This window comes from Anolis carolinensis, chromosome 3, assembly GCF_035594765.1.
Source record: "Anolis carolinensis isolate JA03-04 chromosome 3, rAnoCar3.1.pri, whole genome shotgun sequence".
Classification (NCBI taxonomy): domain Eukaryota; kingdom Metazoa; phylum Chordata; class Lepidosauria; order Squamata; family Dactyloidae; genus Anolis; species Anolis carolinensis.
The window spans coordinates 242,775,078-242,795,925 of NC_085843.1; the positions used below are offsets into that span (position 1 = coordinate 242,775,078).

At 38.6% G+C, this 20,848-nt stretch overlaps 2 protein-coding genes across 4 annotated transcripts in view; both read left to right on the forward strand.

The window, feature by feature from the left end:
- ubxn7 (UBX domain protein 7) overlaps positions 1 to 6,389 on the forward strand; it is a 31,438-nt gene extending 25,049 nt beyond the window's left edge. For all 3 annotated transcript variants that reach the window (XM_003218323.4, XM_062976515.1, XM_062976513.1), the window contains exons 10-11: positions 243 to 322; positions 1,489 to 6,389. In XM_003218323.4, coding sequence (XP_003218371.2) covers positions 243 to 322; positions 1,489 to 1,650 — 242 coding nt within the window. In that variant the 3' untranslated portion in view covers positions 1,651 to 6,389. The remainder of the gene's footprint in view (positions 1 to 242; positions 323 to 1,488) is intronic.
- Positions 6,390 to 10,151: 3,762 nt separating this feature from the next.
- On the forward strand, positions 10,152 to 19,050 carry tm4sf19 (transmembrane 4 L six family member 19). The gene is made up of 6 exons (XM_008106341.3): positions 10,152 to 12,188; positions 14,170 to 14,361; positions 14,755 to 14,832; positions 16,675 to 16,835; positions 17,972 to 18,161; positions 18,805 to 19,050. Exons 2-5 carry the CDS (start codon positions 14,185 to 14,187, stop codon positions 18,159 to 18,161), a joined length of 606 nt encoding a protein of 201 aa, XP_008104548.1. The 5' UTR covers positions 10,152 to 12,188; positions 14,170 to 14,184; the 3' UTR covers positions 18,805 to 19,050.
- The last annotated feature ends 1,798 nt before the right edge of the window (positions 19,051 to 20,848 follow it).

Genomic DNA, 20,848 nt, shown 5'->3' on the forward strand with positions numbered 1-20,848 from the left:
AACAGAAGGCTTTCCTCATTCTGAAATGCTTTACCTGAAGATGTTGAGAGATGAATCTGGGACAATCTGCCTGCCAACCATGTGCTGGTCCAGAAAACTGGGCCCTTCCATGACCTCAAAAGTGTTCAAGGAATTACCTCTGATTTTAGAGTTCTATGCGATGATTATTAGTTACCATCATATTTAGTGCTGAAGGCAAATACAGGGGAATATGTAATTAATGTGTAACTTTCTTCTGTTAGGACCAAAGGCACAGCTAATGCTAAGGTATCCAGATGGGAAAAGGGAACAAATATCATTGCCTGAACAAGCTAAGCTTCTGGTAAGTAAACATAATGAAAAATTCCAAGCAAAGGAGGAACCCACAGTTCCTTTAGTATTCCTCTCTTTTCCAGGCACACTGTGTTTCAGATGTTTGTTTTTCATATATACTTTTCAGAGTCAAAATATAGTTCTTTTTTATTTCATATATAATTGCTCTTTTGGCTCATCACAGTCATTCCTCTTTCTGTGGCAATAACTAATGATGTATTCCTCAACCTGATACCCATTTGATGTGTTGTGGTTTTGGCAGGAGCTTGTTGGAATTGTAATCTCACACATTTTGGAAGGTATCAGGTTGAGAGAAACTGATCTAATGATGCCATTAGAAAACATTAGTCGAGTGTTTATACTTTCTGCTTTAATTTGTCCTGTTCTAAACAAATTGAGCTGTATAGTATATTGCAAGATAAATTTTATGATCTGGTGCTTTGAAAAAATATTCATAGCATAATTCCAGTGACTTATTAATATGACAGCTGATATCGGATGGGTTGATTTTAAATACCTACTATAGTCCTGGCCACATTTTGGAATCACCATTTCTGAGCAGTGCTTGGGGCCTTCTTGAAATCTTGAATATTCAAGTTTTTGCTCTGCCTTCCCTAGGTTTCAGTTGTCCAAAAGATTCTGAAAATATTATGATGACAATGATAAATTGTCTTAAAAGGTGGCATAATTGTATCAGAGATTAAAATTAGGTGTCCTTCTTGGGATGTGTTCTGGGGCACGTGATGCAGCTGCCTTTAGGATTTTGAGCAAAACCACCTGGCTTGTATCTAGATAAGAGAACAACATAGTTGTTGTTGTATGCTTTAGGGCCAACTCACGTTGACCCTAAGGCAAAAATATCACATGGTTTCCTTGTCTTGGAAAAGTTTGTTCAGAGTGGTGATGATTGCCCTTGCCTTCCTCTGAGGCTGAGAGGACATGGCTTTTCCAAGGTTACCCATTACATTTCCATAGCTAAGCAGGGATTCATGCCCTGGTCTCCAGAGTCATAGTCAACACTAAAACCACTATGCCATGCTGGCTCTCAGAGAAGAGACTACAGTCCTTCTGTTGATGTAACCTTAACTGCTCAACACATTTTCATCCATTGCATTAAAAGTGTACACAGAGTGGTAATTCACAATTGACCCTGCTTTTTCCCCCTTTTCTCCAAAGGCTCTCATCAAACATGTGCAGTCAAAAGGATACCCTAATGAACGTTTTGAACTCCTCACCAACTTTCCCCGAAGGAAACTTTCCCACCTGGACTATGATATCACATTACAAGAGGCTGGCCTTTGTCCTCAAGAAACTGTCTTTGTGCAAGAAAGGAATTAGTTCTCCCTGTGTCGTCTTTGCCTACAGTACTTAACTCATCAAGTACACAGTTTGGCTCCATAAGATCACAGAGCTGAAATAAGACAGCCAATTGCTGACTTCTCTCTTTCCCTACATGTTCCATTGGCAAGCAATCCACAGCAGGATAAGTTGGTTTGGCTTTGATGTTGGAAGAAGGCACATGTGCTTCAGTTGTTCAGGGCACACCTGCCTCAACTCATTATTGTTTCAAAATAGGAAGGGCTGTCTGTATGTCCAGATGCAGGGACAGTAAACAGCCAAGGCAAGAAATACTTTTTTCTTTCCCCTCACAACAAAAATCAATTTTCATTAATATATCCTATTTTTCAAAGTATCATGTGACTAGACAGTAAGGGTTTTGTCAGGCAACCTTCTGAGCACAGTATTGCTGCAAGTAGGAGGTTTTGTTGTACAACTGGCCTTTGTAGCATCTGGTTTTCAAGGGCACATGGTGTTTCCTCTGTATGATGCCAAGAGGTGCTGAAAATTGAATCTGGTGTAGTGTGGATGCATACTGCTAGATTGCTGTGACTGGGTGCCAGCATACAGGCTTTTTCAAACAAACAGCACATGCATAATTAGCTATGTGGAGAAATCCTAAATCTTGCTTACATGCCAAGAAAATGAAAATAGCTGCAAATCCATTGCCTTATTGCCATTTGAGAATGATCGCAAGCACAGTTCCAAGAAAGGGCACAGAAATGTTAGAACAGTTCATGTAGCCAGTAGTGCTGATGTAACTTAACCCTTTTCCTCTAATTCCTCTGTGCTTGATTGAGAATGGCAGAGTTTCCTTTTTCATGCTCAGAAGTAAAGCTTTGAGGCTGTGGAATGTGGCAAGATACCCATTATGAATATAAAGCTGATTAAATCTTTTCTCTCACAACTAAAGCTGTTTTAGTTGTGCCCTGCAACATTTGTGGAACTCTGTTGGTCTGTGGTGTATTTTGTAGGTACTGTGCTAAAGATTAAAGCACTCCTTTGTGCTTTTTCGTTGGTTATACAACTCACTGTAACAGCATAAACAAAGCAAGATGTTTTGGGGCCCCAATCTCAGCTTAGGCAGCTAGAGTTTAGGAAAAAAAATTGCTTGTCATTGTGTGTTCCAATTTGGTCACAAAAGATATAGTTGAATGCCAGATACGATTTATGAAAGAGTTTGATAACAAATTATGTTTGGGGCTAAATTGTGGTGGGATTATGATATCATCATTACAAGCTTCTGATAATACAGTTCTTGAGGAATAAAAGCTTGTATGGTATTTTGAAATGGAAACATCCTTTTGGGAATAACAAATATGGGCTCATATTTTATATATGGAAGATCATACTTTGTTGGAAGGTGTTAAACACATGGATATTATGTTAAAATTGTATATTGCAGTGTGTGAATTCATGTTTAGAGTTGGCTAATGGAACAGGCTGTTGTGTTGTATAAGACATCTAGTTTTTGATGTGAATATCAAGACCCTGTGACTCCTTTCTTGGAAACTGATGCCAGCAAATCATTTATCTAAAGACCATGGTAGAGGCAATGCAGATCAACAGTGTCTGTTTAAACTAAGCTTGCAGCCTAATGAATGGGTTGTTAGTAGCAGAAATTCAACTCTTGGTTCTCTCCTTGACCCATTTTCCTGTTATTTCTGCCCTTATCCTCAAACTTCCTTGACCGTCACCCAGATTTTCTTTAGAACCTTGTTTCTTGATCCATTGTTTGCACCATAATCTTACTTCAGCTTTTTGTTAGGATCTTTAAGAGAAAATAGAATCTAGCATAATTTCTTGAAGTTACTTTCTTAGTTCTCAGCTCTGTAAAATTGCCTGAATTATGAATGCCTTTAATCTTCTGGATCTGTATTGGTTTTGGCTTCAGCTGTCCTTAGTTCTTATGGGAGGACAAGAAGACCATATTTTAAGTTGCAAGTTACTTTGAGGAGGTTTGCTGCTTTCAGACTAATTGAATTGTGAATGAGAAAGAGTACTACATTTGTTATAGTTCATGGAGAGCTGTCTTTTCATGAACAAGTACTTTGTGAGGAATAGTAACTGCAACATATATAATCCATTTTAGAGCATGGCAAATGTCAAAGACATTTTCAGAGTCCCTGAGCTCTAGTAATGCCCCATATTTAACATTAATTTATTTCTACTTCAGCTTATTTATATATTCCTTTGTTAGGGCAAGGCTGTTGATACTTCATGCCCAGCACTGTTTCATTTGTTTTAAATTCATTTCAGATGTTCTATACTGCCCTAGCAGTGTAGTTTCCAGGATTATAAAACTAAATATCAGTAATAGATTATTAGCTGTAAGGTATGTTTTTTCTCAGAATTTGAAATCTAAGAATTTTCTGGGAAAGGAATTTTAATAGCCTACCACTAAGTCAACCATGAAAAGTTACATAAACACACACACATACAGAGGGGTAAACACACATCAATCAGAATTTAATTTTAAAAAATAACAAAATGTTTTGCCTTCTGCCTTCCTCAGTTGTTGAAAAGAAATTCCCCTTTATATAAAAAACCCTTCTTTGTTGGAAATGCATTTTTTAAAGTAATATATATTCACGGGTGCATGCATATGTATGTAATTTGAGCCTTTCACACTGTCCTTTTACAGCTATTCAAGCAGGAAACAGCAGAGGACTAATTTCCTTAGAATTCTTGCAACTAAAATTGCAAGTTGTATTTAATAGGAATTTTGCTGAAGGGTTTTTAAAAGTCTTCTCTTGAATGTTGTGGATTCTGATTTACACCAGTGGCCCCCTGTAGATGTGAGAGCCCTGGCACCTCTGTCCCAAACTGCATTTTTGAGGACGCTCCAGACCAAGAGAGAGAGACAGACAGACAGACAGACAGACAGACAGACAATACTGCATTCATTAGTTATTCATCCATTATGTTATGGTGAGCTATAGAAAATAAGGGAGATCTGAGTGTCCAGGCTTGAATGAACTGAAGGTCTTCCACTAAGATGAAACCATCACTGGATTAAAATGCCCTGCGAACCAGGATCTAGCCAAAGCTTCCTGCTGAAGAAAAGAGATGGAGCAGTGCAGCCGTTTTATTGCCTACCTTAATCCTTTTCTCCAACATAAGCGAACTCTACTAGGGCAGGTCTGGATCCATCCCACTTTTTCTGACAAATACTTTGAAATTTGGTTTGGGAAATTAGGAAAAGTATTCATCTCAAACAGTTGTCATCATTTGACAACTTATTTCATATTCAGGTTCTTCCATAGTACACAAATGACTTGGATGGATTTTGAATAAGTAATGCTTCTGGAGAGATAACAAAACTGACCAGAGGAGACAGGCAATAAAACTGTTTTAGAAAGCTCTGCTAGAACAAAATTGCAAAAATACAGGAGAAAACTCTATGTTTGCACTCATATGTATGAGCAGACATGCATGTTCATATTCACTTGTAGAAATAAACCTGGGGGATTTTCTCTTGCTTGATTTTAGGGGCTAGACAATTCAATTGCTTTTGGAAATGGGTGATAGTTTTCTCTTCACCTTTTTCAACCCAACTGCTCTGGTGAATTGGATTTCAATCATTTATTTAAACCTCATCTCTTTCCTCTTCTAATTTTATCCTATTCTTAGAACAGTTCAGGAGATTAATCAACAGCCAAGTGATACTGGAAGGCTCTGAGGTACTTCCACTACTCCTCCAAGGAGTTGGAGGAGTAGTGACCCTAAGATCCCTGTAAAAATTGCATTGAGAGGAGAAAAGCAGCATATTCCCTTTAAATAAAGAATCTGACATAAATCATGATTAATAGTGGATTTCATAAACTTTGTCTTTAAGCAATTAATGTTTAAAAAGAAATATGCTCTCACATAATTTAAGTGATATTATGAATTAAGGTCTGGTTTTGAATTGCCAGTAGACTTTAACCAGACTATTCGCTCCTATAATAATTTCCCCAATGAACTATTTATTTATCAAGATGCAGCTTCTGCAAGATTCTGTGTTGTAAATCATGTGTGGATTCTAAATTCTTTTACCAGCTCTGTTTTGGTTTTGCTGTTCATACTTGGGGACTGGACTTGAAAAACTATGTAGAAAACTTCTGCGTGTTTACCCCGTCTCTGATACCAATGTATGAGCCATTCCTGACTTTTGACTTTTTTAGGGGGTGTGCATGGTGCAACACATGTGAACAAGAATTATGAAGCTAGTCAGTCATTTATTGGCTAGAGAGTACATAACCATGTTGAAAACTGTAGAGATAACTTTAATAACCAAGTTCTTTGGTAAGTGTCTAGCACAACTGCAGGAATCATTAAAAGGCAAATTCTAGAAATATTTCTAGGAATGAAAATGGAAAGACAAGAGCATATGGGGACTAAGGTGTTATGTTACAGTTTAAATTGAAAGGAATATATTTGAGATATTGTTATAATCTAGATTATGGTACTTTTCAGGGCCTCGAGTTAACATTAAACATTGGGTTGTTGTCTTTAAAGCTTTATAGCTTATGCTGTATAAAACTGATCTGCTACATTTTCAGTAGAAGCCATTTATAATAATAGTAATTCTAAGGTGGGTGGGGGAAGAGAAGATTTCAGCTTGCTGTGATGGGAAGGACCAAACTCAAGGCAACCTCTGATCTATGTATACAAGTGCTGCATTTTTATAAATACATGTAAATGCCCTTCCTACTGTAATATTTTGATCCTGGAAATAAAGCAGACCTTTTTACTAATTGCTGCCTTTTTGTATTTTTAGAAACATAAAAGGTGAAATGTGTGTAGATAGATTTCATGTGTAGATAGACCTCACCTGTCTTCCAGTTTATGGTAAAAGAAATTAGTGACATGATGTACAATATGTTTCTCAATGCACTGTAAGTGAATTTGAGCAGGAGTGTAGAAACAGTGAAGCATTACTGAACATATAGCTTTGGTGACAGCCACATGCATAGTTCATTATTGTCTCATTTTTAATTGTGTTACAAAGTACAGTAGAGTCTCACTTATCCAACACTCGCTTATCCAACGTTCTGGATTATCTAACACTTTTTTGTACTGAATGTTTTCAATACATCGTGATATTTTGGTGCCAAGTTCATAAATACAGTAATTTCTACATAGCATTACTGCGTATTGAACTACTTTTTCTGTCAAATTTGTGGTATAACATGATGTTTTGATGCTTAATTTGTAAAAGCGTAACCTAATTTGATGTTTAATAGGCTTTTCCTTAATCCCACCATATTATCCAACATATTCGCTTATCCAACGTTCTGCCAGCCCGTTTATGTTGGATAAGTGAGACTCTACTGTAGTTGTTAGTCCTTGTATGAGTATTTTTTTTGGAAGATATTGTCTTTGCCTTCTTTTTTATCAGCTTCTTGTTATGGACACATATCATGAAAGACTTGTTCTAGTATGATTACACTAAGCCAGTTCCCTTTAGGTAGGTCTTTTTTACTATAAAATTAAAACAACATGTTTGTGGAATGTTTATGGGTTGAAGGACTATCATTTTGGCATACTTAAGAAATCAAACATTGTGGGGAAAAATTAGGGAGTACAAATTTAAACAATATAACAGTGAGCATAGTTTCCATGAAAAGCAAAAGACAAAATCCAAAATATATGAAAATGTCAATTGAAATGACTGATTATGTCTCAACTGGGTTGGCCTTCTGTTTAACTGAATGAGGAATGCCTCCGGTAGCAGCTGATAGACAAGAAGTGAAGGAAATTCAGCTTCCTGGCTATTCTGTTTTGTGGAAGATAAGCTACGTGAAACATACCACTGTTTCCTCTGCCCATTGGCCTACCTGGCTACCTTAGGAGCATGCTGCATATTAACAGCTTTTAAGGCAAGATTCAGCTGCTAGTCCTATCAGCTAATGGAAAGCAGGCCAGAACTTTCACCTCAGATGGTTAAGTATCTTGGTCCAGCCCTATGAACTGTGAATTTTTATTTTGGCAGGATGAGTGAGTGCTGTTTTTTTTCTGTCTTGGGCATAACATATTGGACTTGTCTGATACACTTGCTGCAGTGATACCAGTTGGATGTGGAAGTTACTCTACATGACAAGACCAGAGAAAACACGGGGTTCTTCAGTGCAATATGGATGAATTCATTCTGTAGAGCAGCAGTGGAAATTATGAGGTCTTCCAGGCATCATTAAACCCAACAACTGCAGCTAGCATGAACTTTGATGATGAATGCTGGGGGCTGCAACGCAGAATTTCCATCTGTTCTGCAGGGAGAGTAGAATAAAAGTCCTGTGCTAACGTTTGACTCATTGTCCAAATAAGGCACCCTGGTATGTGAAATCAACTTTTAAGAAACATCACATACTTAGAATCATAGAGTAATAGAGTTGGAAGAGATCACATGGGCCATGTAGTCCAGTCCCCTGTCATGTACAATCAGTGTGCCCCCAACAAATGGCCATCCAGCCTCTATTGAAAAGCCTTCAAGGAAGGAGCTTCCACCACACTCCAAGGCAGAGAGTTCCACTATTGAACAGCTCTCACGGTCAGGAAGTTCAGGTAGAATCTCATTTTCTGTAATTTGAACCCACTGCTCCATTAAGTCCTAGCCTCCAGGGCAGCAGAAAACAAGCCTCCCTCTTCCTTAAGATGTCCTTTCAGATATTTCTACATTGCTATCATGTCTCTTCTCATCCTTCTCTTCTGCTAACCATATCCAGCTCTTTAAGCCACTCCTCATAGGCCACGGTCTCCAGACCTTTGACCGTTTTGCCACCCTTCTCTGGACACATTCCACCTTGTCAATATCTGTCTTGAATTGTGTCCAGAATTGGACATAGTATTCCAGGTGAGGTCTGACCTAATCAGAATAAAAGGGCATCACTTCCCTTCCCATAACTTCAGACTTACCTTGGAAAAATCAGGATATAAACTATATCAAGATGAGAGCTGTGTCGTGTTATGAAACAAAGTCCCACCAATTCATTATGTCAGACTTCTAGAATGGGTTATGTCTCAACCAGCACAATCTTAGAGTGGAGCCTATTGTGTTTTCTTTGTTTAGTTGTTCTGGTTCAAAAGTGAAAACTGCTTGTTCATACTTTTCACAGTCCAGGAAGTTTATATTTTTTTCTAATGTGATCATCATAGTTTCCATGACAAAGGTGGGGGAGAGCAAATGCTAATTCAAGAGAGGAATTATTATGGCCGCTGGGTGTACCATTCTTATGCAACTCTTAAAAGCTTTTCTCAACTGCTGGAAGAGAAACAGTCTGGAAGAGAAAAATTAGTTTACACCGACACACTTTTCCAGAAGCAGAGAAGCTCAGCAAGAATATGGGGCATGTGATATAAGTTGTAATATAGGAGTTTTGAAAACTATCAAGACATGGTTGTGCACGCAAGCATTTAATCAATGAGAACATTGATTTCACATGGTCTGGACTAAGATTTACGTATGAGGATTTTGAACGAATTGATTTTAACTTGGATATGTTTTAAATTTTGTATAATGTGTTTTTATTCTGTATTGTTACGTTTTTATATGAACTGTTGTTTAGTGTATTGTTTGCAGGCATTGAATTTTTACCTATTTATTGTAATCCACCTTGAGTCCCCTCGGGTGAGAAAGGCGGAGTAAAAGTGCTGTAAATAGATAAATAAATAAATAAATAAATAAATAAATAAATATCAGGTGGACACCAGCGGCTGGAAGTTCTCTAATAGGTGTCCCAAGAATTTGGAAGTTAATTTGGTTGCATGACACATGTTGTCTGTTGCTATTAAAATAAGATTAGAACTTTCAGAAAAACAGTATTGTTCATACAGTATATCCCTTAAAATATTGAAAACAAATTATACAGTAGAGTCTCACTTATCCAAAATTCGCTTATCCAATGTTCTGGATTATCCAATGCATTTTTGTAGTCAATGTTTTCAATATATCATGATATTTTGGTGCTAAATTCGTAAATACATTAATTACTACGTAGCATTACTTCATATTGAACTACTTTTTCTGTCAAATTTGTTGTATAACATGATGTTTTGGTGTTTAATTTGTAAAATCATAACTTAATTTGATGTTTAATAGGCTTCTCCTTAATCTTTCCTTATTATCCAACATATTCGCTTATCCAATGTTCTGCTGGCCCACTTATGTTGGATAAGTGAGACTCTACTGTATTGTCTTCTCAGTGAAACTGAAGCTTTTTGAAAGCAGACTGTGACTTAATAGTTGGGAGAGCTGTGAAGTTTGGGGGAAGTGTTTCTCAGAGACAAATGCAGTGGCCACTGTAAAGCATGGTTGACACATTCATCTTTCACAAAAATGGACTCTGTCTAGATGACATCACCCCAGCAAGCATCATGGAAAATGGTGATACTGTTATCACATGAAGAGTTGCAAGGTCAGAAGTATCCCAGGCTCAGAGCCCAAAAAAACCCAAGATTGGATGATGATGAGGAGGAGGAGGAGGAGGAGGAGGAAGATTATTATTATTATTATTATTATTATTATTATTATTGTTATTATTCTTTTATTTCTTACCTGCCTCTCCTTGTGGCTCAAGGCAGGTCACAGATCCTGCTGATGTCATTACACATGAGAAGTTGCCAACCACAGTAGCTCTTAAACTATCTGCACTAAACAGAAAAACACTGTTTAAATTCCTGTGCAACTGTGTGGGTGTGTGTATGTGTACACACACACACACACACAGACTGTTTCCCCAAAATTAAGACAGGGTCTTAATATTAAATTTTGCTCCAAAAGATGCATTAGAGCTTGTTTTCAAGGGCAGTCTTATTTTTCCAAATTGACTTTTTAAATGAAGTATATCAAGGGCTTATTTTTGAAATAGAACTTATATTTCAAGCATCCTCAGAAATGCTGAAAATTCATGATAGGTCTTATTTTCAGGATAGATCTTATTTTGGGGAAAACGGTATACACACATATATATAGTGGGGTGGTGGTGAATGATTGTGCTTCTATCAGTGTTGAAAATCTATCATAATCCAGTAAAGCTTATATTGTTATTTGGGTGTGGGAGCAAAGGAGATACTTGAAGATACAGTGAATGGGGGAAATAAAGATGCTGAGGATAGGTAGAACAAGACAACACCCAATTCCATTTCTCCCCTTGTGCCAAAGAAGCATAAAGACAAAATAGACAGATTTAATGGGCTACCATCTTATATTATTTTCTCTGATGATGCATTTATACAGTGACATGTAAATTGCAAAGATTCCTGTGGCCCCTTACAAAGGGACATTGCAAATCCAATGCATATCTGCTCAGAGGACCCACTAAATTCAACTGGATTTATTTCTAGATTAAGTGGTAGAAGATGGGACATTGTCACAAGCATGGTTGGTGGGGACAAGGGACTCTCTCCCCAGGGAGATTAGGTTATCCCTCACCCTGTCCACCTTCTGGAAAAAATTGAAGACTTGTATGTTCCAATGTGCCTTTGAATAATGGTTCAGCTACTGATTAAGTCTGCCTAGCCCTAATCTTTTGGTTAGGTCTCCAGCACTTTATTCCCAGCCTGGCCCTACAGTTTGCATTTACACAAGCCCTTGTCCTGCCCTATTAGCCTCAAATTTGCACATGCCCTCTTTTCTTGCCTCTTGATTGTTTGGTTTATGCTTTATTGTGTCTTACATTTCATTGGTTTTACTGTTTTAATATATTTTACTGTTAATATGTTTTTAATTGTGTTACTTTGTAACCTTTGTTCATATTGAGCTTGGTACCCATGTATGCTGCCCGGAGTCCCTTTGGGTAGGTGGAGGCAGGATATAAGAATAAAGTTATTATTATTGTAAAAGGCTCAGCATTTGGTTCTTCAGGTATCTTTGATTGCAACTCCCAGAAGACCTAGCCAGCATGGGCATTGACTAGGGATTCTAGAAGCTAAAATCCAAACCATCTGAAGAGCCAGAAGTTGAGAGTCATTCATTTATACATAATCTAATGGACATCTAGACAACAGAGGTTAATCCTTTTCATAGAATCAGTGTTAGAAGAGACCACAAGGGGCATCCAGGCCAATTCTTTTGTTGTCTTTGTTAAAACCCAATGCCACAGCTATTATTTTAGATTGGCACTCTTGTTTTGTTTGAGCATGTGATCTGCCAAAACTGTGTCTCTTATGTAATAATCCATACATTTACTTCCTTTATAGAAGCAGCGATCTTCTTCGATTGCTCATTTCCTGATGTGGACTATTTTCCCCCATAAATTGAGTTACTTGTCATGGAAAGATGGGGCATATGACTGATGTGCAAAAACTGATGGGCGTCAGATGTATGCCCATTTAGGGGGAAAAGAAGTGGATGCATAGACACTTTGCCACAGCCAGAAGACTTTAAATAGCCGTCAGCTTCTGCAGCCCTGGTTAGAACAATCTCTGTCTGTTGCAACACTAGCACTAGCTGCTGATGGTGTAAACTGCGCTTTGCAAGGAAGAACGACATTGCACTACAAGTTCTTCGCTGCTGTATTGGTTCTGTATTATTTATTTTGTTTCTGCATTTTTCAAAGGTAAGTGGAATTGTTAGGAAGAATTAATGTTCTGGGGTCCATCTGATGGTGCCATATAACAATTGATTCAATGGATTTACTGGGGCTGACAATTGGATTTAAGCCAGAGCTGTGAGTTGGCCATGCTCCAGATGCGCTCCCACTGGAAATCTCAGCAGCACAGGCAATCACAAGGAGTGCTAGGAGTTGAAAATCCTGTTCCTGAGGTCAGCCATGGTTGTTAGTCAAATTTTCACATGCTTTTGGATCGCCTGTTTAACAAAGCAAGCAGAGATGGTGGATGAATGAAGAGATGGAAGATGAGTTTTCATAAATATTGTCAGTGACTGGTTGTATAGTCTGAAGGAGAACCTTTGCACTGGATACAGTGTTTCACAGCAACAGGAGAGGAATTCTTCTTCTTGCAAAGAGAAAACTAGTCAACAACAGGGTTTATAAAGAGAGGATTGGAAAAGAACTGTGAAGAAACGCTCTCCAAGTCTCATTTGCCCCCTTTGAGGCATCTTAGCTCAAAGGGGGCAAATGAAATCTACAACAATATATTGCAGCACTGAGTCCTTCCATGGGGCCCACACGTCCACTCTTAATTTTAAGCACACGCCACACACACAGCTATTCTGAGTTCTACATGAGTTTCCCCAGTGCTGGACTTACCAGCAAAAAGATGTAGGAATAGGAGAACAGTCATATAACATAGAGCAGATGCAGGAGAAGCAAACGTAGCACCAAAAGCTTCCCCACACAACAGATCCACCTGTGATCCTGAGTCCTACTTAGGGTTCTGTAGTCCATGCCTTTCTCTGCTTTTCCTGTCCAGACCACTGAGGACGATCAAGTTTTTCATTGCGCGATAGCAGTGAGTTTGTTTATAAAATATTTTTTTAATAATTCTGCAAGCCGTCTTGCACAAGAGTTGGTGGCAACACTCTTGGCTACGTAAGCAATAGCATCCATGGCCTGAACAGCAGAAATTGAAGAAATCCTCTTTCTCTCACTCTGTACATACAGGAATACTCTATACATACAGTACTATATTGTAAATAGGGAAAGGTACAATATATCAAAAGTGATAAATCTAACTTACTATAAACAAACCTAATTGTTATTAATAAAAATATGTGTATTGTAACATATTTTACCAAAATTTGTAATGTTTAGTTGAAACATAGCAAACAAATGGAATAGTACAAACATTATCTTATCTATGTTTAAATAGAATAGGAGGGTATAACATTCAAAATCACATAACTGTCCTCATGTAAACATTCTTCATAGGATGTGTTGAAATGTTTCCTCAAACGTGGTTACAATATACATATTAGCTTAAAAATAGCTAATAGTGGAAGGAAGATAAAACAGGAAGAGACAGTTGAGATCTTTTTGTCCATTTTGTACAGACCTTTTCAGTCACACACTTTGACAAAACTTACAAAGTTAGAAAACAATTCTAGAGTAACATCTTAAACTGTAACACAATTGTATATTAATTCAATGAGCTACCAAGTATCTCTGGTTCTTACTTATTCCAATAGTCCCAATTTCTATATGGCTTATATAAAACTAGCAACGTCAGGTGAAAGTGAATAGTAGTTATCTGTTGAATTGTTTTGCTGAACAGAGATATGCTGGTGGTAATGAGAGATTCCTACATGTGGGATGGAAACCGCACAAGGAAACTGAGTTAAACGTTCTCTCATTGGGAGAAACATCTACAATGGATTGTGATAAAAATGAGTTCAGGACTATTCACCCTCAACCAGAAGTCTTCAGATGTTTTGGACTACAGGTGCCATCAGCTTTGGCCAGCACAGCCAATAATTGGAACGATGGGAAGGGTAGTCCAAAACATCTGGACGTCCCTGTTGGAGAAGTTGATTTTCTAGATTTACTTCTGCTGATGGGACACCACAGGTGCAGTATATCTCTTCTGAATTTAAACAGGCTATTCATTTTCTTCTGCTTCTTTTCTCTGCCTTCATAGGGTTGCTTGCTAGGAATGTGTGTGGGGACTTGTGCGCGGACCTTGGGTCCAGTCCTCCTGATTTTGGGCCTTCTCTCCATCATTGCCAACCTTTTCCTGCTCTTCCCCAGCTGGAAAAGCCATTACCTAAACATGGGCCAGATCGCTAAGAGAGCCATGGTCATGCCAGGGCTGTGGGGAGGAGGCTTGTTGGTAAGTAAAGATTTTTCCAATCTGCCCTTCTCAAGAACACTTTCCAAGTGTTGGCTTAGAAACTGAGGCTCAAAAAAGTATTTTATCTAACTTTACCTGTGATCCTTCAGAGGTTGTTAAACTCCCATCAGTCTCAGCCAGCATGAATAGTCAAAGAGAATAGCAGTTGTAATGAAACAATATTTATAATGTATTCCTTGCTCTAATATAATGAAAAATGGAGAGAATTAAGAATGCACAATTAAATAAAGCATGCACAGTTAAACATGCTCAGGGTCCATTGGTGGGAATAGAGAGAGAAAAATAGGGGCATAATAAAAGGATCCTTTTTATGTTTAGACTGTCGGTCATAGGAGAATGCTGTTCACTCTCTGAATCACTTCTGTCTCACAGGTTTTCCCCGCTGCAATTCAGATCACAAGCATTGGATGGAACTGGAGCTGCTGTAGCAGCTCTGGAAATTGCCAAAAGGTAAGGTGGTGGATGATTCCTCCCTCTGAAGAAAGGGTTTGATTGCAAAGTCATCTGAGGAATTCCCCATTCTGTGCTGTGGATATTTCAGCATTTCCATAGAAGGCAAAAGTGTCAGGCCATTATTGATGGAAGTTGAAACATCTCCATCCCAACACAAAAGAAAGATTGGCTTGGGTTCAAGAGAGAGGAAACAGCATGATAAGAATTCTGAGAGTTGTAGTCCAACAACATCTGGAGAGCTGTAACATTCCTACTTCTGTTGGCATGTATTCTCAATATATTTTGTTGCTTGAGGCTACACTCAGAACAATGCCATTGACTCATTCAAAGCACAGATGATTGGACGGGAAGTAGAATCTTTCTTTCATACTGTGCTAGTATTTTTACCTGTTGATGACGCGTGTCATGAATGTATTTTGTTTTGTTTTATTGTAATTGCCTGGGCTTGGTGCCGTGTTAGCCACCCCAAGTCTCTTCAGGAAGATGGAGGTGGAATACAAAAATAAAGTTGTTGTTGTTGTTGTTGTTGTTGTTGTTGTTGTTGTTGTTGTTATTCATTGGTAATTGAATGTCCATGAGTTACTTTACCTAACAGTAGAACCAGCTTTACAACAGTCAGGATGTCTAGGATCAGTTGTTGGAACTTAAGGAAAAACAGGAACTCGAAACAAAACAGGCCGAAGATACTACTTTGCTTGCTTCCATAGTCTATATGTATACATACTAACATACGACTCTGTCTTAGGACAATGTCTATGTTTAAAGTAACATGAATTGAAGAAGGATATGATGAGAAATGGGAAAGACAATGTGTCAGGGACCGACCTGATTAATTCTCTGTCATTCTACTTTTTTAGATGTTTTAAAATGTTCCTGTTTCTCCCCCTTCCCCTTTCCCATTTTGTTGATAGCTTACCTCAATGGCTGCAAAGTGAGTTTAAAGGCAAAAGTACAGGCAGTCCCTGGGTTACGAAGAAGATAGGCTCTGTAGGTTTGTTGTTAAGTTGAAAATATATGCAAGTTGGAACAGGTACATGTATTAAGTCTAAATCCAGCCAATTTTGTTTTTTAGCTTTGGATAGCATAGGGAAGAGTTAGCATCCCTGTAATGTTTGTTTTGCTGTCTGTGCTCCTGCTCAGAAAATTTCACCTCACTTTCTGTCCCTGTGATAATTGGATTTTGAAAAATTTGGCTTGTTTTGGAAACAAGGACTGGTGATAAAGCTTCAGTGGATACTCATTTTCCCCATGATAACTCTTCCAGGAGTGTATTTCCCTTTCGAGGGATATACCCTGTTTCCCCAAAAATAAAACAGAGTCTTATATTAATTTTTGCCACAAAAGATGCATTAGGGCTTGTTTTCAGGGGCAGTCTTATTTTTCCAAATTGACTTTTTAAACAAACTATATCTAGGGCTTATTTTTGAAATGGGGCTTATATTTCGAGCATTCTAAGAAATGCTGGAAAATCATGATAGGTCTTATTTTCAGGGTAGGTCTTATTTTGGGGAAAACAGGGTAGCTATGAGTCATACATAAATTGAATGTCTGTAAACCAGGAACTGCCTGTAGTTTGCAGTGGAGAGGAACCGTTTTGTCTCCACACTTTGCAGTTTGTGTACGTCCTCCCCAAGCAAAAAAGGGCTCATCCTTTTTACTAAGGCTTTTTAAGCCCCAAGCCAACAAGTAACACACCTGAAATGGGCGCCTAAACAAGACTCTTGCTCATAGGAAGTGACAGCATTCTGTTTGGAAATATAGGATCTAGCTTCACAAGTAGATTGGATTTCTTCACAATTGTATAATTAGGATTAATTTCTGTGACTCTTTTGCCCACAGATGTTTCTCTCCATTGTGTTATCAGGACTGGCCTTGCTGGGATCAGCTGCTTGTTTTATTATATCGGGTGTGGGCTTGACAGAGGGACCTTTCTGTCTCTATGTTTTCACCACCAGTCAAGGGAAGAGAAAGGAGTGGGGTTACCCATTCATTGACACAGGGTAAGGGGACCTGGAATTCATGACGAACTTATAGCCAAGCCTATTTTGCTCTGATCCTCGCTCAGAAAAGAGTTTTATCCTTCCTCCATGCAGACAACATATTTTAGTTCTCTCTAATGATCTTTTATTGTTGAATTCACCCAGAACAAGACTCACAAGGGCCTTTTGCAACATTATCACCCCAAGACTTGTAAACACATCATAGTGTGTTGTTTACTGTCCTATTCCAGAGAAGAAAGGCAAGTGGTAATAGCCACCACAAGCAGGACAGAATAGTGCAGGAACAAAGAGCAACTTGATGGTGGCAGATGATCAGAGGAACTTGAATTGAACAAAGGAGAGAGTCGAAGAAATCCTAAATCATAGAAGTTGTCTCTCCAAGTGAATAAATACTATCATGAAGATATTTTGCTAGGAATGCATTATACCAAGCTCATTATGTATGTGTGTGCACACATATGTATTATGTATTTTTAAATGTTTATAGCCTTTCCTGCCTTAGAATTTGGATTCCATGTTCTGGATTGCCCCAAGTCCTAAGGTTTCTGGGTCAAAACCTGAGCTGTCACTCAGAATGATGCATTAAGTACCAACTACAGTGCTCCTAACTTGTCATAGTGGAAGCGGTGGCACAATGGGTTAAACCCTTGTGCCAGCTGAACTGCTGATCTGAAGGTTGGCGGTTTGAATATGTGAGATGGGGTGAACTCCCATCTGTCAGCCCTAGCTTCCCATGCGGGGACATGAGAGAAGCCTCCCAGCAGCATGGTAACACATCCGACCATACCTTGGACAACATCTTTGTAGACAGCCAATTCTCTCACACCATAAGTGACTTGCAGTATCTTCTCAATTCGCTACTGACATGATAAAAAAAACTTGTCATTCAAATACACACATACAGGTAGCCTGGTGACTTATGGCAACCCCATGAATCTATATACAAAGAATACTCAGAGGTGGTTTTGCCAATTCCTTCCACTGAAAGGTGAAATATTAAAGAAAGGTTTCATAAAACCAAAACTATATCTAGCATTTCAGAAGCATACAAAAGAACATCTTTTTATTTGAACTCTTAGAAAACACATTGGCTCTCTGCTCCTGCAACTTTTTCATTTGAAATCTGTTTCTTTAAGGGCTAAGAATTACTTGTACGATCCCTCTCTTTGGAAATCTGTTTGCATCGAGCCACAGAACATTGTGGCCTGGAATGTCTATTTCTTCTCTGCCCTCCTTATCATCAGCGTTGTGGAGATGATCCTGGCTGCCCTCCTTATCCTCAATAGCTGCTTTGGATGTTTCTGTGGTTTTTCTAAGAAGAAATAGGTAACATAGATTCAGCAGCATTTTACATCTTATTTTCTGCCTCTGTCAGCTTCCCATCTGTTAGATTAATGGTCTTCTTTGCTCCATCTCAATTCCAACAAGGGAAGATCTAAAACAAATGGCAGCGAGTGTTAAAATGTGTTCTCCCCGACTCAGTCCAGATCACCTACTTGGAAGGCAGAAGCCAGAGTAACTCCCATATTAGTGTTTCTAATGGCTCAACTTCTATGACAGTGGTTCCCAACCTGTGGGTCCCCAAGTGTTTTGGCTTACAACTCCCAGAAATCCCAGCCAGTTTACCAGCTGTTAGGATTTCTGGGAGTTGAAGGCCAAAACACCTGGGGACCCACAGGTTGAGAAACACTGTTCTATGAGATGCTTCATCTCCAGTATTTTCTACTGGGTCAACTCAAGGTGTTCTGGGAAATATGAATATCATAGAAGACTTAGTTAAATTGATTAGTGTTCTGGGAAGCTCATGTTTTTCCATATGTAGACACTATTCAAAGCATTTGCTACAAAAGCACTCATTCATTTTGTATTTCCAGTTCTTTAAGACTATCCTGATAGGCACTATATATCAAACATCTATATTAATGTAGAAATATATACTAATTGGTTGTCTCCATTCACTTTTTTGCAGGTCTCATTTCTGTGTTATCTGTAAAGAAGAAGAAGCACTGTATCTCAGATAGCAATTAGCCCACCCTTCAAGAGAAGGTATATATATTTCATTGTCTTCCTGTCGTCAATGAGACTGTATGGTAGCCAATGTCAGGAAATTTAGACTGAAATCAGAAACACTCAAAGAGCTCTTATTGTACCACAGAGCTAAAAGCTGACTTGAGGTTACTGCTTAAGATGTTTCTGAAATATTTATTTATTTATATTTCCTGAGCACCTCGAACCCTTAATTCCTGACCAAAATGTTGGTTTAAAACTCAAGAAGAAAGAGTTTTTGATTTTTCTGGGAGGAAAGACTTACATAAAGGAGGCACAAATGGAATAGCCAGGCTCCAATTGTATTGGATTGTCTGGTTTAATGGTTCCACTTTCTGCCCATTGAAGAACCTTACAATGATAAGGCTTCAATGTGATATTTGCTCACCTGCTGGGCTTTTGCAATTTGTGCATAGGCCTATGCAAAGCCTTTACAAGGGAAAAATGAGTCAGTGATCTAAATATGCCAAAAGATCCAAGGAGAATAGATCTGAAATATCGGCATTTTCTAGGAAAATATACAGAGAGAGAGAGAGAGAGAATCACTTTGTACTTCAATGGGAAACAGATTCATTGCATTCAGTGCAAATATATATATGCTGTATCAGCAGATACATCCAAAGTGAATGAAACTGCAACCAAGTGCCACACTTTTTAATGCCTTGAAGACATGGAGGATGAACAGCCACAGATTCTCCTTCTATTCCTTTAAAATCTTCCATCCTAAGATTGGGGGATTCAGGGAGAGTTGGATGGGAGACTGCCAATAAATAGCAAGTGCTGTGGGCTATATTTTGGAGGAAGGAACCAGCAAAGTCGCCTCTTGCCTATTTGTTGCCCAAGAAAACCTGTGAAATTTGTGGCATCGCCATAAGTTTTCAGGTGACTGGAAGGCACATATACAAACATCTTACTGAACTTCCTTACAAAAGCGGGCTGGCTTTAATAATAATATAATAATTTTATTTTTGTATCCCGCCTCCATCTCTCCAAAAGGACTCGGAGCAGCTCACATGGGGACAAACCTGATCAACATAGATTAAAAACATAAATCAGTAAAATTAACAACATTATAACCACATAAAACAACATAAAACAAAATAATCAACAATCAAAAGTTGATGAAATAAATTACTGGAATTAAGAGGGTAGGAGCTTGTGCATAGTACATCCCGGCATGGCTGGTTGAAAGGTGCAAGGGCAATAATAAATTAGGGCTGGAAGGGCAGTCATTTAAAATGTTAAATCTGTAAGACAAGGGACAGTGATAAAATGCAGTAGCTGATAGTGAGTTATAGCTGGGGGCCGAGGATCTAGTGAAACTGCTTAATCGAAGGCACGACGGAACATCCACATTTTAAGGTCTTTATGAAAAGTGGACAGGGTGGGTGCCGTTCTAATCTTCCTGGGGAGAGAGTTCCAGAGCCAGGGGGTCACCACTGAGAAGGCCTTTTCCCTCGTCCCCACCGTGCCCTTGAGACGGAGCCGGAAGTAGGAGAAGGGCCTCCCCAGCAGATCTTAGAGCTCGCATGGGTTCATAGGATAAGATGCAATCACGAAGATAAGCAGGTCCCGTACTGTTTAGAGCTTTGTAGGTGATAACCTGCACCTTGAATTGGGACCCAAAACCTATTGGCAGCCAATGGAGCTGTTTAAACAGGGGGGTTGATTTCTCTCTGTAGTTCGCTCCAGTTAAAAACCTGGCCGCTGACCTTTGTACCAACTGTACCAACTTTATCTATCCTCCCAACAGCAGGTAAAAGTATTATTTCACTTAAGCAGACTTTTTGTATGCAGCTGATTGTCTGCTGCACCGGGAGCTGAGTTCTGTCATCTCTGGAGTACATGTATTCTTTTTTAAAAAGCTATATTTTATTTAATGAGTTTCTAATCCATGAGTTTTAAGATTAATTAACACATTATTCCCTCTGTATTTGATTGTAAATATTATAAATATATTTAATAAA